The 15,663-nt window shown below is 39.7% G+C and overlaps 1 protein-coding gene across 1 annotated transcript in view; it reads left to right on the forward strand.

Annotated features, from left to right (window-relative positions):
• Nucleotides 1-15,663, forward strand: part of SLC9C2 (solute carrier family 9 member C2 (putative)) — a 113,205-nt gene that overhangs the window by 45,176 nt on the left and 52,366 nt on the right. The window contains exons 14-15 of the mRNA XM_078155789.1: nt 11,184-11,303; nt 13,822-14,020. Of these exons, the coding sequence (XP_078011915.1) occupies nt 11,184-11,303; nt 13,822-14,020 (319 nt within the window). The remainder of the gene's footprint in view (nt 1-11,183; nt 11,304-13,821; nt 14,021-15,663) is intronic.

A 15,663-nucleotide genomic window follows, 5' to 3' on the forward strand; every position in this document is an offset into this window, starting at 1 on the left:
GGGGCAGCTAGGTGGCACAGTGGATAGAGCGCCAGCCTTGGAGTCAGGAGGACCTGAGTTCAAATCCAGCCTCAGACCCTTACTAGCTGTGTGACTCTGGACAAATCACTTAACTCTGCCTCAAAAAAAAATTCACTTGCAAGTCAAGACATGACCATCCTGGTGTCATTGTTCCTCTTCGAGAACAAAAGCTGAACAGCGACCTCACACCCTCCCAGATGATAGTATGGACTGAATGTGAAGCCAGATAGAGCCAGGCAGTAGGACCAAAGTTCAAAGTCAGGAAATCCCTATGTTGCAGGTTACAAATCTAGAGGCTAAACTGGAATACACTGTTACATTTGATGAGCTAAGGGTCAGGAAATAGGAGGGGGACCAAAACAAGGGAATGAATGGGAAATAACATGGGAAATAATGGCTTTGAGATGATTTGCTTCGCTAAAGAAACTGTTCGGGAAAGTATGATGTGTTAGCCATTTCTTCCCTCCTCACTGTACAAGCTTAATTACAAGCAAAATTTCTGTAAATGTGAATATCATTCCTCCCCCTAGGACAACTCTTTGGACTTGAAGCCTTGGTTTGGTGGGATATTATTAGTAGAAAGCTTCTGCCAGCCCTGGGGCATGACCATTGTATTTAGGTTCCTATATTCTCTCATTACACTTGTGAGATGTATAACCGTTCCCACTCTACCGGATAATGGAAGAAGTTCTGTTGCCTCTCTAAGTCCAGAATCTCCTATGGTACCAAATTGTCTTGCCCATCCATAGTCAATAGAAGTGATTTGTATAATTCTAAGTTGAAAAAAAAATAATTCTAAGTTGATATCCAACATTATGCATATCTTTACCAATAATGCATCAATGCACCTGTATTCCAGAAAGAGTTTTTATTTGTACCAAAAACTTGTCCTCTGTCCAGTCTCACTGGTTTTATTATATTGCCAATGGGCAGGGCTGCTAATTCAACTTGCTCTGGGAGCCACTTCTTTTGGAAAAGCTGTGGACCTCACCTGAAAGGTGGTGTTTTCTCTGTGGTTTGGCTTATTCCTGCTGGGAAGTAAATTCAAAGCCCGTAGCTTAATGACCTCTTGCCAAATGTGTCTACCTTAGGAACTGATTTTGCTGCCCCTAGGGTAATGGATCTATAGAAGAAGAATGGAATAAGTCAACAAATCAATAGCCTGGTGTGGTAGAACACACCTGTAGTCTCGATTGCTGGGGAAGCTGAGACTGGTGGATTGAATGAATATGGGGATTCTGAGCTTCAGTAGGGATAAAGCTGACTGTATAGCCAAACTAAGGCAAGCATCAATATAGTGAGTTCCAAGGAGTGGAAGGCCACTAGGTTACCTAAGGAGGGGAAACCAATTCAGGTTAGAAAAACAAAAGAGGTTAAAGCTTCCATGCGAGTCAGTTTTGAGATCAGGCATGTGCATGACTGCTGCATTTCCAGACTGGGAGACACAGTCTCAAAAAAACCAAACAATCAAACAAAAACAAGCGAGGCAGAGTAATCTTTCCAGAATGAGAAGGCTGTTGGGTCGTTGTAAAGAAAGAAGTCCAGAAAATCAAGGGAGGAGCCCATAGAGAGATGAAATAGTAGACATGGCTGGCTTGTTCACTTTCCTTAAAATGGAGGCTCTTGGAAGAACTGACCAATAAGAGGAAGGGGTCTAGGGGCCAAGTTATCTTCCAGGGTGAAAAGCCTGCCAGGAGATAGAAATCCAGAGAGTGAGGAGTAGAGTCCAAAAAAGGAACGAGGAAGTGAATGTTTATGTGTTGTTCCCTATGCTCTCTACCCCATTCCCTCCACATCAGTTCACATAGGATGGACAAGGGTCAGAGAATCCTGTAATGAGTCAGGATCCAACTGGCAGGGTTAATAAGTGAATAAACAAACTGGCTATGCTATGCGTGTGCCTGTGCATGTACATGCACATCTACCCACACCCTCCCCTGCACAAAGCCACAGACAGCTGGGTAATCAACAGAGCAAAGCTGCAAACAGGGTCCAAGTCCAAATCTAGAAAGTTACAATTCGGTGAGATAACAAATCCAAGGGTTAAGCAGAAACACATTGTTGAAAGTTCATACACAGCAGATCAAGAACTGGGCAATGATCAAAACTGAAAAAGGAATAGGAAACATCACGGAGGTAGCCAGCAATGGGATCATTTTGTTCACATTCAAGGAAGAGCTTGGACAGCATCACTATGTGGTTATCCAAGTCATATCACATGGAACCGTTGTGGCCTTGGACATTGGTGCACTCTAAAACCTGTGGGGATTTTATCAACTCAGTTCCTGTCCAACAAGAACAGATCCCTATTTGCCCTAGACCTACCTATTGTAGGTGACAACACTGACAGAAGGATCGAAACTGATTGTCCATGAAACCCAGACCCTGTGAGGACCCAGGCTCATCACGATTCTTTCCTTGGAGATGGCCCATGCTCTGTTATTCTAGTCTTCCCGACTGGTTAGAGTAGGTTGACTTTTTGTTGTTCTTTCTTTGTATCCCCTGCACTTAGCATAGTGCCTAGAACATAGTTGGTACTTAATAAACACTAATTTCCTGGTTGACCAACTCATTTATAATATAGATGGGACTTGCCTTCTAGATGGCCTACACTGAGAGAGAGCTGGTATTTACCAAGAAATGAGCAGCTCCACCCACCCCCTTCCAATAGCTTCTCTGGAAGTTCTGGGCCTTCCAGAATGCCTTTAATACCTTGGAAATTGAAATCTTACTTTCTCTTCTCCTATTTCATTACACCATTTAAATTATGCCCAAGCACTGGCCTGTGGGAAGAACTGGAAGTTGCTTTGTGCTGGAATTTTCTCTGCCCAGCCATCTTTTCTACTTGTGTTCCTCTTCACTTTATAAAGAAAGAGCTCTTAGAGCTCTTCAGAAAGAATGAGCTCCTAAGAAGTTGGAAGAGTGATCTTTCCAGGGTGAGAAGGCTGCTGGGTTGCAGTGGAGAAAGAAACCCAGAGATTTAGCTATGTAGTGACAACTGAATCTTAAATTCCACCACCAATGACTTTGATGAAGCAATGAAATGGAAAAGGCGTAGAAGACTTGCTCATTGGTGGTTGTCCTTCGTTCTTGAAGAGGGCCAAAGTGACATCACTTTGTTAGAGTCAAGTTACAGTGTGTTTGACTGGGGCTGATCAGACCAATAAGAGCTTGGAATGCTCTACCATAGATCGGGCACAAATAGTACATGTGAACATTTGGGGTGGATTCTCTAAATTTGTGCATCTTGCATTTCTTTTGAGCTACTTCAATTTTGCTTTGCTCATAGAGCACAGCAAATTCTTTGATGAAGTCCCGCCATGCTGAGTGGTCCTGCACCAGTGTCTCTCATGTCATGTAATCAATTCCAAAGTTCTTAAGAGAGACTTTGAGAGTATCCTTGTATCATTTTTTCTTTTTTTAAATATTTCTAATTTACTTTTAAAATTTCTTTTTTAATTAATTTATTTTTAGTTTTCAACATTCACTTCCACAAGATTTTGAGTTCCAAATTTTCTCCCCATCTTGTCCCTCTCCCCACCCCAAGATGGCATGCATTCTGAATATACCTTCCCCTAAATTGCCCTCCCTTCTATCTCTCCCCCTCTTGTCTTATCCCCTTCCCCTTCAATTTTCCTGTAGGGCAGGATAGATTTCTATACCCCATTTCCTGTATATCTTATTTCCCAGTTGCATGTGAAAACTTTTTTTAACATTTGTTTTTAAAACTTTGGGTTCCAAATTTTCTCCCTTCCTCCCTCTCCACCCATTCCCATTGATAAGGCAAGCAACTTGATACAGGTTATTCATGTGTAGTCATGCAAAACACTTCCATACTGGTCATGTTGTGAAAAACTAAGCATATTTTCCTTAATCCTGTCCTGCCCCCCCCCATTTATTCTATTCTCTCTTTTGACCCTGTCTCTCCTTAGAAGTGTTTGCTTCTGATTACCCCCTCCCCCAATCTGCCCTCTCCTCTATCATCCCTCTTCTGTCTTGTCTCCTTCCCCCCCCTATTTTCCTGTAGGGTAAGATAGATTTCCATACCCAATTGAGTGTGTATGTTATTCCCTCCTTAAGCCAAATCCTATAAGAATAAGATTCACTCATTCCTTCTCACCTTCCCTTGTTTCCCCTCCACTATAAAAGCCTTTTCTTGTCTGTTTTATGTGAGATAATTTACCCCATTCTACCAGTCCCTTTCTCCTTCTCCCAGTATAATCCTCTCTCACCCTTTAATTTTATTCTCCAGATATTATCCCTTCATCTTCAACTCACCCTGTGCCTTCTATCTATCTATCTATCTATCTATCTATCTATCTATCTATCTATCTATCTACATACATATAATTTTTTCCCTCCAACTACCCTAATGCTGACAAAGGTCTCATGAGTTACAAAAATCACCTTTCCACGCAGGAATGTAAACAGTTCAACCTTAATAAGTCCTTTATGATTTCTCTTTCCTGTTTACATCTTCATGTTTCACTTGAGTCTTGTATTTGAAAGTCAAAATTTCTATTTAGCTCTGGACTTTTCATCAAAAATGCTTGAAAGTCCTCTATTTCACTGAGTGACCATTTTTTCCCCTGAAAGATTATACTCAGTTTTGTGGGTAGGTGATTCTTGGTTGAAATTCTATCTCCTTCACCCTCCATAATATTATATTCCAAGCCCTCCAGTCCCTTAATGTAGAAGCTGCTAAATCGTGTGTTATACTGATTGTGTTTCTACAATACTTGAATTGTTTCTTTCTGGTTGCTTGCAATATTTTCTCCTTGACCTGAGAACTCTGGAATTTGGCTAAATATTCCTAGGAGTTTTCCTTTGGGGATCTCTTTCAGGAGGAGATGGGTGGATTATTTCAATTTCTATTTTGCCCTCTGGTTCTAAAATATCAGGGCAGTTTTCCTTGATAATTTCTTTTTGTTTGCTTGTTTGTTTGTTTGTTTCTTTTCTTTTCTTTTTTTGGCAATTGGGGTTAAGTGACTTGCCCAGGGTCACGCAGCTAGTAAGTGTCAAGTGTTTGGTCTGAGGCCAGATTTGAACTCAGGTCCTCCTGACTTCAGGGCCAGTGCTCTATCCACTGTGCCACCTAGCTCCCCCCACCCTTGATAATTTCTTGAAAGGTAATGTATTTTTTTTTATCATAGCTTTCAGATAGTTCAATAATTTTTAAATTCTCTCTCCTGGATCTATTTTCCAGGTCAGTTGTTTTTTTTTCCAGCGAGGCATTTCACATCGTTTTCTATTTTTTCATTTGTTTGGGTTTGTTTTACAGTGTCTTGATTTCTCATAAAGTCACTACCTTCCAGTCGCTCCATTCTAATTTTTAAGGAAGCATTTTCTTCAGTAACCTTTTGGACTTCTTTTTCCATCTGGACAATTCTGCTTTTTTAAGGCAGAATTGGCTTTTTGGACCTCTTTTGCCATTTGGGTTAGGCTATTTTTTAAGGTGTTATCTTCTTCAGTATTTTTTGGGTCTCCTTTAGCAAGCTGTTGACTTGTTTTTCATGATTTTCTTGCATCACTCTCATTTCTCTTCCCAGTTTTTCCTCTACTTCTCTTATTTGCTTCTCAAAATCCTTTTTGAGCTCTTCCATGGCCTGGGACCAATTCATATTTTTCTTGGAGGCTTTGGATGTAGGAGCTTTGACTTTGTTGTCTTCTTCTGGTTGTATGTTTCAATCTTCTTTGTCACCAAAGAAAGATTCTATGGTCTGATTTTTTTTGCAAGGTTTGCTCATGATCCCAGCTGATTACTTAAGTTATCAACTCTTTTTTAAGGTAGGGGTCTACTTCCAGTGTGGAGAATGTACTGTCCCAAGCTTCGGGGGTTTTGTGCAGCTATTTTCAGAGATACTTCTAGGGACTGGTAAATTTTCAGTTCTTCCAAGGTGGTATGATAAGGGTCAAGATGTCTATTCCTTTCCTGGCCTGTGTTCTGGTCTATGAGTGACCACAAGCACTCTCTTCTTCCTTGGAACTGTGAGTAGGATTTGCTCTTCACCACCACTGCAAGCTCCACCATGCCAGCACTCCTCCTCACCCCAAAACTGTGACCCAGGTCCAAGAATGGGCAAAGCAAGAGAATCCTGCACCAGCAAAGAGATCCCTGCAATCCCCCTCTGATCAGCCACTCGATTCCCCCCTCAGTCTGTGGGCCGGAAACTCCAGAAGCATCTGCTCTCCTGGGGCCATGCACAGGGACTGGGGCAGGGACCAAACTTCTCTCTCACTACTCTCTCACAGACTTTTCCTACTGACCTTCTAAGTTGTTTTTGGCATTCATGGGTTGAGAAGTCTTGAAACCGCCACAGCTGCCCATTATTTAGTCCTCTGAGGGCTGCTCCTGGTTTTCTGAGGCCTGCCTGGTCTTTTGCCTGCGCGCCCTTGCCAAACTGCATTCCTCTCCCTGCCTGGCATGATATACCTTTTCAATCAACCATCCAAGTTGTCTTGGGCTGAAAATTTGTTTCGCTCTGTCTTTTTGTGGGTTCTGCTTAGAATTTGTTTAGAGCCATTTTTATAGATGTTTGGAGGGGTTTGGGGGAGAGCTCAAGCAAATCACTGCTTTCACTCCACCATCTTGGCTCCGCCTCCACATCACTTTTTCTGATCACCATGGGAGTGCTTGCTCTGTGTGTTCTCCATCAAATAGTCTTAGGCAAGCATACATTTGGCATTTGAACAACGTGGCCAACCCAGCAGAGTTGCACTCTCTGCAGTAGAGTTTGAATGCTTGGCAGTTTAGTTTGAGAAAGGACCTTAGTGTCTGGTATCTTATCCCGCCAGACGATCTTCAGAATCTTCATAAGACAATCCCAATGGAAGCGATTCAGCTTCCTCGCATGGCACGGGTATACTGTCAGGTTTTCACAGGCATACAACAATGAGGTCAGCACAATGACTCTAGACCTTCAGTTTGGTAGTCAGTCTAATACCTTTTCTCTCCCACATTTTCCTTTGGAGCCTCCCAAACAATGAGCTAGCTCTGGCAATGCATGCATCAACCTCATTATCAATGAGTAAACCCTGGAAAGTATACTTCCAAAGTAAGTGAACTTATCCATACCATTCAAAACTCCATTTGCTGTAACTGATGGCTCCATATGTGGATGTTGGGCTGATGGAGCACCTGTGTTTTCTTGGTGTTAATTGTTAGGACAAAATTAGCACAAACAGCAAAGAATCAATCTATACTTTGTTGCATCTCAGCTTCAGAGGCTGCATTGAGTGCACAATCATCTATAAATTAAAAAATCATGTACCGACACTCCCTCCACCTTGGTCTTGGCTTGGAGCCTTTTTAAGTTGAAGAATTTGCCATCAGTGTATTAGCTGACCTCAATGCCATGTTCATATTCATTGAAGGTATGTGACAACATGGCTGAAAACATCATGCCAAAAAACATGGGAGCAAGCACACAGCCTTATTTCACTCCACTGGTGACTGGGCATCATCCATTATCTAGAACACAAGCAAGTATGCTGTCATGAAACTGACGTACAATACTGATGAACTTCTCTGGGCAACCAAATTTTGACATAATTTTCCATAAGCCCTCATGACTGACAGTATCAAAGGCCTTGATCAGATCTACAAATGTTGTGTAGAGACCTCTGTTATGCTCTTGGCATTTCTCATGGAGTTGTTAGGCAACAAACGGCATATTGATAGTTCCTTGGCCCTTTCTGAAGCCATACTGGCTCTCAAGTAGATGACTGTCTTCCACGTTAAGGATCAGCCTATTAAGGAGGATTCTGGCAAGAATCTTGCTAGCAATGACTAGGAGAGAGATTGCCCTGTGATTGTCATAGTACAATCTATTTAGTCAGCTTTTGTATGAGCAATAGACTCCCCACCTCGTAAATCTCTCAGGTTCAGTCCAGTCTTGGAGGAGACCAGTGGCCTTTGCCCTCCAGAACTGAGCAGCTCCGCAACACTTCCAAAAGCTGCCCTTCTACTGTTCTTACCTCTGTTTCTACTACTTCAACTTTGAGGGCAAGAGGAGAAGATGCAAATGTCCCTGTTTCTCTTCCCCTCCCCATCTGCCTCTGCTGGAATGTGCCCAGACAGGTTCCTGGGAACCTCAAAAGCTTCCCCACACACACGCGTGCGCACACACACACACACACACACACACACACACACACCCCTCCAAGGAGGGTGACTTGATTGACTGAGATGATGATGGAACTGTTCAACCCTGGGTGTCTAATTGGACTTGCGTTTCCAACCACTGCTAATTTGAGCCAAAGAATCCTGGGGGTGGAATGAATACCTGGGTAATAAACACAATGCCAACATTGAAAAAAAAAAAAGAGAGAGAGTGATTTAGGGCCTCCAACTCAACAGGAATCCATAAAGAGACATGCAGCCAAAAGAGCTAGTGTAAATTGTCCAGTGTGAGGAAATCCTACTCTTCTCTGCTTGTCAGATGACATTTAGAGTGTGCAGTTGTGCACAGTTCAGGGCACCATATTTTGGAAAGGACACTGACAAACCAGAGAAAGTCAACCAGAATATTGAGGTGACTTGAAACCATGTCATAGGAGGCTTGATTGAAGGAATGAAAAAACTTAATGTGGAGAAAAGAAGGCCAGGGATGGTGGTGGCAGAGAAGAAAATAGATGTGATAGTAGTCTTCAGATGTAGGGAAGGTTGTCATGAGGAAAGAGGATTTCTTTTTGACTCAGAGTACAGAACAAAGACCAACTAGTATAAGGTACAGGAAGGTGGAGTTTCAGCCCATATAAGAAAAAGGGCTTAACAGTGAAAGCTATCCAAAAGTAATTTGGAATTAGAGCTAAGAAAGTGAATTTTTTAAAAAAATCCATTCCCTTTAACTTAGACATCCTACTGACAGGCATATAGCTCAAGAAGTAAAAAAAGCAATGGTCCCACCTATACCAAAATATTCATAGTAGCACTTTGTGTAGGACTGGAAACAAAGTGATACCTGCTGGTTGAAGAATGGCTAAATACGTGGATACGTGAATGTAATGAAATAGTACTACACAGTAAGAAATGATGGATATTTAAAATACAGAGAAGCACAGGAAGACATATGAATTGATGCAAAGTAAAAGAACGTGCACACCAACTACAACAATATAAGTGGAAAGATTTGAAAAATAAAAAATAAAAACTGATTGCTATATAATTATTATGACCAAGCTTGGTTCTGAAGAAGGATTATAAAAAATGGTCTCCCTCCCTTTTTCGCAGAAGTGGAAGACTATGGATTTGAAATACTTCATATAATGTTAGACTTGGTTAATGCATTGGATAGTTTTGTTGAACTGGTTTTCCTCCACCCCCTCCCTTTTTCATTCTTAGTTATAAGGCGTGGCTCTCTGAGGGGGGAATGGGGAAGAATTTATTTTAAAAAATGAAGATGATGATAACAATAACAATTAAAATTATAAAAATTAAAACGAGGTCAACAAATGGATAAATTATAGTTTTCTGGAAATGTACTAGGTTGCTCAAATGGAAGTGAATGACCCGACACTAAAGTGCTTCAAGTAGAGTCCACTTATTGGTCTGTAATAGATGGTATTCATGATTTGAGAAGAGCTTCAGAGAGATGACTACGAACTCTGTTCAAACTCCAAAATCTATGATCATGATTTGCAAATGGTACTTCTTCCTCTTAATTCCAGATTCGCTTGACAGGCTTAAGCATGCCTGCATACTCTCAAAATTAGGATATAGTTTGAGGAGGGGGGGGTGGATTGACAAGAGAAAGGAAGAGAATGAATGAGCTAGACTTCCCAGATGAATTGTGCTCTATGTGATTCTGTGGTCTTGCCATTCAGCTTCTGCAAATCCCCCACTGTGTTATTGTTGTTGTGTCTGATTCTTTGTGAGCCCACCTGGGGTTTTCTTGGCAAAGGTACTAGTATGCTTTGCCATTTCCTTCTCTGGCTTATTTTACAGATGAGGAAGCTGAGGCAGATAGGGTTAAGTGACTTGCCAGGGATCGCACAGCTAGTGAGTGTCTGAGGCTGGATTTCAATTCAGTTCTTCCTGACTTCAGACTCTGTGCTCTCTCACCACCTAGCTGCCCCCACTATGTCTTAGCATTTTCTAAACTCATTTTTTTGGCTATAAATGATGGGGGTTTTGTGGAGGGGAAGAGGGTTTTGGAGTGGGCTGGTTAGGTAGTGGTCTGGATCTGCGATTTCACCTATGTAGGAAACTCCCTGCATCAATGCAGATGAATGATTCCTTTATAACCTGTAGTCATAGAGAATCGCTTGGGGGCAATAGTGAATTCCAAGTTTGGAGGATCAAGGTTAATCACATACCATTATCACATCTTGGTTTCACCTTCTCAGACTAGCATTTTCATCTCATCCAACCCATCTTGCCTCATTTAAAAAAAACAAAAACATTTGCTTATGATATTGCTAGGAAAATCTGAATTAAATGAGGGGAAATCTAATTCCATGGGTACATGATTGGTCAGGTAACAAGTAACAAGTATTTTGTTAAGGTGTTACTATGTGCCAGGCACTGTGCTAACATGAGGGGTATGGTAATAAGTCCAGATACTCAGAAGCACAGCAGGAGGAGAATGAAGAGTGGTTGGCCTGGGCCCATCACAAAATGGAGGCCATGAAATTTACCAGTGGGAGAAGGGAGCCAGCAAAGTGAAGGGATGTTCCAGGGTAACAAGGCAACTGAGTCATGGTTGCCAAGTCCTTAGAATCAGAGGCATAGCCAGGAAGAAAATGAATGAATTGGGCAGTAGAATCCTCCCCTGTCCCACAGGAAATGAATACCATTCAGAAGTTGGTGCCCTTTTGCTCCAAGGCCAAAGAAGGCCCCAAATGGCTTAATTGGATTCCCCTCCAAGGCTCTGCCAGAATTGCTAGTTTGTGAGGTTTGCATTCTTTCCCTCTTTTATGAGGTCCATAATAGCTTAAAGCTATTGATATTCATTGGCCAGCCTGGAGAGAACCATCTACTGCTGTCCCTGACTTCCAAAGGCCTCAGCCTCTTATGTAAGGTTTTTGTTAACCCTTTTAGTCCTAGGGCTCTACCTCCTGTTACAATGCTTATCTTTATCTCTATATCCCCATCAGAACCTATTTTACTCAAATGTAAGGCATGCTATTTATCATAACATACTTATTTTTTTCTTTGTTAGATTCATGAGTATTCATGATGTTTCAACTTATGTAAAAGCTAGAAGCTGGCTCATGAAAGTTAAAAAAATATTAGTTTTTTTGGCATACCGTAAAGACAACATGTACTTTCTCCCACCTGGGTAAGTACTTTGTGTTTTTCCAAAGAACATATTTGAAATATGTGTACTTTTCTAGGTGTTCAGAAAAAACTCACATTCTATTGAATTTTATGTCATGGTCAATATACAGGTTATCTCTAAGCTAAGCTCCTTGAAGACAGATTATCTACTTGTCTTTGTATGTACCTACTTTACACATTAGAACCTACTTTACACATTGTACATAATAAGTGATAAACCTGAACAAATAAATCAGTTTCCTTTGAACCGATTATTATTATAATCAATTTTTATTCGTGGGGAGATGATCTATGTATTGCACAGGCCCTTTGTCCGTCTGCCTTCCATCTTGCTTTGGCCCATCTTCATCTCCTTTGGCCTTGGTTGTTTCATTGGTCATCAGTAATACTACCATCACAAAGCAGGTGGAGAAAGGGAGGAAAGAGGAAATTCATATCTGGCATTTGTTTGTCCTTTGTTTTCAAAGAGAACCATGACATCAGGGAGGCAATGCCATGACATGCAAGTGAATTGGATTTAAGTGAGGCAGGACCGTGCAGAGTCACCAGCCTCACTTTCTCCTCTGGAGCCATCTTAGTCCAGTGGTGAGATATAGATCCGGATGACTGGAGATGACCCTGGATGCAGTGAGAAGCTTTTAAGCTCAGGTTTTTTAACAGGTCTCAGTTTGACTGAGGCAATGCTCATTCATTGATTAAGGCTAGTTAAGAAATGAGACAGAGAATGGGCCTTTTTTACCTAGTCTGTTTTGAGCTTTGATTCCCAAGTCTTTATACAGACACTTGGCCACACTGAGCTGCTTAAGGTGCCCTTTCTGAATCACTTGGAGCAGGGATGGGGAACTTCCAGCTCCATGGACTCACTGGTTTTTCACCTTAATTTCATTTTAGCCAAAGGACAGATTACAACAGCAACCAACATTTATTGAGCCCTTTATTATAGGCAGAAAACTTGTTCTAAGTGCTTGGGAGATATGAAGTTTATATAAGACTTAGTCCCTACCCTCAAGACACTTACAGATTGGCAAGTATTTTAAAAGGTGCTTACGGTTGTGAAAATGCAACATAGCTTTAACAAACTTTAACATCAAGAGTCTAAAAATTTATGAGATACAGATGTTTTTCCTCAGTAAAGAAAGTGTGAAACTGATATTTCCATAACAGAATATTAGGATTTTTTTTGCATTTATAAACAAGAAAATAAAAGGGTTTCAAGGATACCTACCTATAATTGTAATTTGAAAGCAGGAATAAAAATAATGTTCATAAGAAGTTTGGTAATATTTGCCATTTTTTTTAAGTTTAAAGGAGTATATATTTTCAGAGAAAAACAATCCTAGGAAATGAGCCATTTATTTACTTCTCAGGATTTTTCCAAGTTGTCTCTAGATTTTTCCCTTTAAAAAAACTGTACTGAATAGACTTTGATATTATTTTCTTAAAAACGGTTATGAGTGATGAAATGCAATGTTCTCTATTTCTCTCTGAAAAAGAGTATCCCAAAAGTTTTTAGCTATTAAAACTGCACTAAGACTTTTGGGACATCCTATATACCATACAATGCACATGCACACATACATATATATATATATGTGGGTTTATGTATGTACACACATGTATAACAGATAGATATACATACATGTATCTACTTATTTATGTGACTCTTGGTTTTTATTTTTCTTTGGAAAATATCCTCAATAGAATAAAAGTTCCATACCCTTGACTTACAGCAACAAGAAGTTGCTCATATGGAAAAAGGATTACATTTGCTCTGCGTTGTCCCAGAGGACAGAGCTAAAAGGCAGCCAAGTCTCAATGGGTGCTGGACTTGCGGTCAAGGAAGACATAAGTTTGAATCTTGCCTCAGGAACACCCTAGCTGTGTGACCCTGGGCAAGTCACTTAAGCTGTCTTTCCCTCAGTTTTCTCATCTAAAAAATGAAAAGTAATAATAGAATCTGTGTTGGATACTTGAGGCTCAAATGAAGTAATATATGAACGTTATAAATATACATATATGTATATACCTCATATACAAAGGGATACTATGAAAATACGGTTATTAACCAAGGGAAAGTTACAAAGGATCAAGTATGAGCTCCCTTTAAGGAAGAACAGCATAATAATTAGGGTTGTTTAAAAGTGGAATGGGTCGTCTCATTGGGTAATGAGTTCTGTGCCACTGGAGATCTTCTGGCAAGGGCTGGTTAATTGTTTGTCAAGGGTATTGCAGAAGATTCGTGCTTTGAGAAGGGGTTGGACAAGATATCTTTTAAGGTCTTTTCCAACACTAGCCTTATTCTGTGATTCTAAATGTCATTCTTCTTTCTCTATCAATTATGTTTCTATGTGCAATAAGCACAATCTTTATTTTTGATTTTCCATTTTAATTTATACTCAACCATTATTGATGATGAAGAGTTTTAAAAAAACCTTATATTGAACTTTAGTTGTTTTTAGGTATTAGTTAATAATGTATTTGAATGATTGACATCCTATTTAATCTCAATTCTTTTACAGGAAGTCTATATTTAGGGCTTTTATATATGAAATTGTATTTTCAGACGAGTTTCAGTATACGGGATACATTGTCACAATATTATACGTCTATCCCATGATGATACACCTATGGCCAACTGTAAGAGATTCCTATGTGGGGGGACTAATAATCGTAAACTACTATTTTGTTTTCTTGTGCATAATAGAAGCAACACTAAAGGTATTGTATAAAATATCGATGTTTTCCATAAATAGAAAAATTCAGATTTCTTAAAAATCTCTTTTCAAAGTTGAGTTAACTTGATGTCAGACACCATTTACCATGATGCTTGGCATGATTCTAGAATCTAGAATCTAAATTGTTTCATGTAATTTGTTTGTTCTTCCTTGGAAATCAAGAAAGAACTCACTCGAGATCTTCAAGAGAAGGCTAGAAGACTATGTGTTGAGAATTTTGTAGAAAAGATTCCCACATAGGTATTAATTGTACTAAGATGGCCTCTAAGGTCTCTTTCAACTCTGAGATTCTGTAATTCCGCTAAGATAAATATGATAAATGCTGATAAACATAATGGATTAAAACTAAGTTAGTATCGTGCAGAGGGATTGGAGCTCATCTTATTGTTTCTTGTTTGAAAATGGCTGACATTTTAAGAATTATAAGTTTGGAATCTATAGGGGATTATATCTTTTCAACTCAAACCAGATGTCATTGGAAAAATACACATATGTATATGTACACATATGCATACATATATAAATATATACACACATACATATGCACATTTCTGTTGAAAAGCAGTGTGAACATTTTTCCAGGTGGTCAGAAATGGTCATTTGAATAATCAGCCCTTGTGCTTAAAGACATTCATCAAAGTAAATCAATCTTATGAATTTACTAGGTATTCATTTGGGTCTCCCATAGAATAAGGGAAATTCTCTTAAGTTATATTGTATTCTGTGGAGCCTTTATTAATGAATTCCAGATTCTTTTGGGGCAAATAAATTCTTCACTACATTAGTCAGGATACTAATGTATTAGTATTCTGGAGAATTTTCTCAGGAGGGAGAAGCATCGTAACCCAAAAATTTTTTCTAACTAATTAGGTCATGGAACAGTTTTGTATTTATGAGACATGATGACAAAATCCATAAATGCTGGTTTCAGGTGTGGGATGAGTTCGGCAGGTTTGGATCTAAAGGAGGGGAGAATTTTTAGAATAAAACAGAAGAAACAATTCCTCCTGGTTAGGGACAGCATATTTTCATACCCCTCAAATTCCATGTGTGTGTGTGTGTGTGTGTGTGTGTGTGTGTGTGTGTACAATTTCACACTTCATTTTTTAGAAGGGGAAATACCATTAGCATAAAAATTCTCCTGAATTCCTTGTTAACATTGTATGAGATGCAAGGGCTCTACAGAACTTATTTTGGGAAATTATGGCCTAATCTAGTGTCTTTTCCAGAGCACTTCGTTTCTTCACTATCGGAGGATTGTCCATATATTATGTTTCCTTCTTTTTATCATTTTTTACTGTTCTCAGATGTTAATTACATCTTAGGATATCAGCATTACCAATCTGAAAGGAATTCCAACCAGGACTCTAAAATAATCAAAATCTAAAAGCATCTGGATAGGCTAAATAATAAAAGCTATCACCAGTAATAACATTTGAAGGTTTGTGAAGCACTTTGCATGTGTTTTCTCATTTTATCCTCACAACAACTTTATGATGTAGCTGTTATTAATATCCCCATTATACAGATGAAGAAACTGAGGCTGAGAAACTTTAAGTAACTTGCCCAGAGTCACACAGCTAATAAGCATCTGAATTGGGATATGAACTGAAGTCTTCCTGACTC

The sequence above is a fragment of the Phascolarctos cinereus genome, unplaced genomic scaffold, assembly GCF_003287225.1.
Source record: "Phascolarctos cinereus isolate Bilbo 61053 unplaced genomic scaffold, phaCin_HiC Scaffold_5;HRSCAF=322, whole genome shotgun sequence".
NCBI classification, from domain to species: Eukaryota; Metazoa; Chordata; class Mammalia; order Diprotodontia; family Phascolarctidae; genus Phascolarctos; species Phascolarctos cinereus.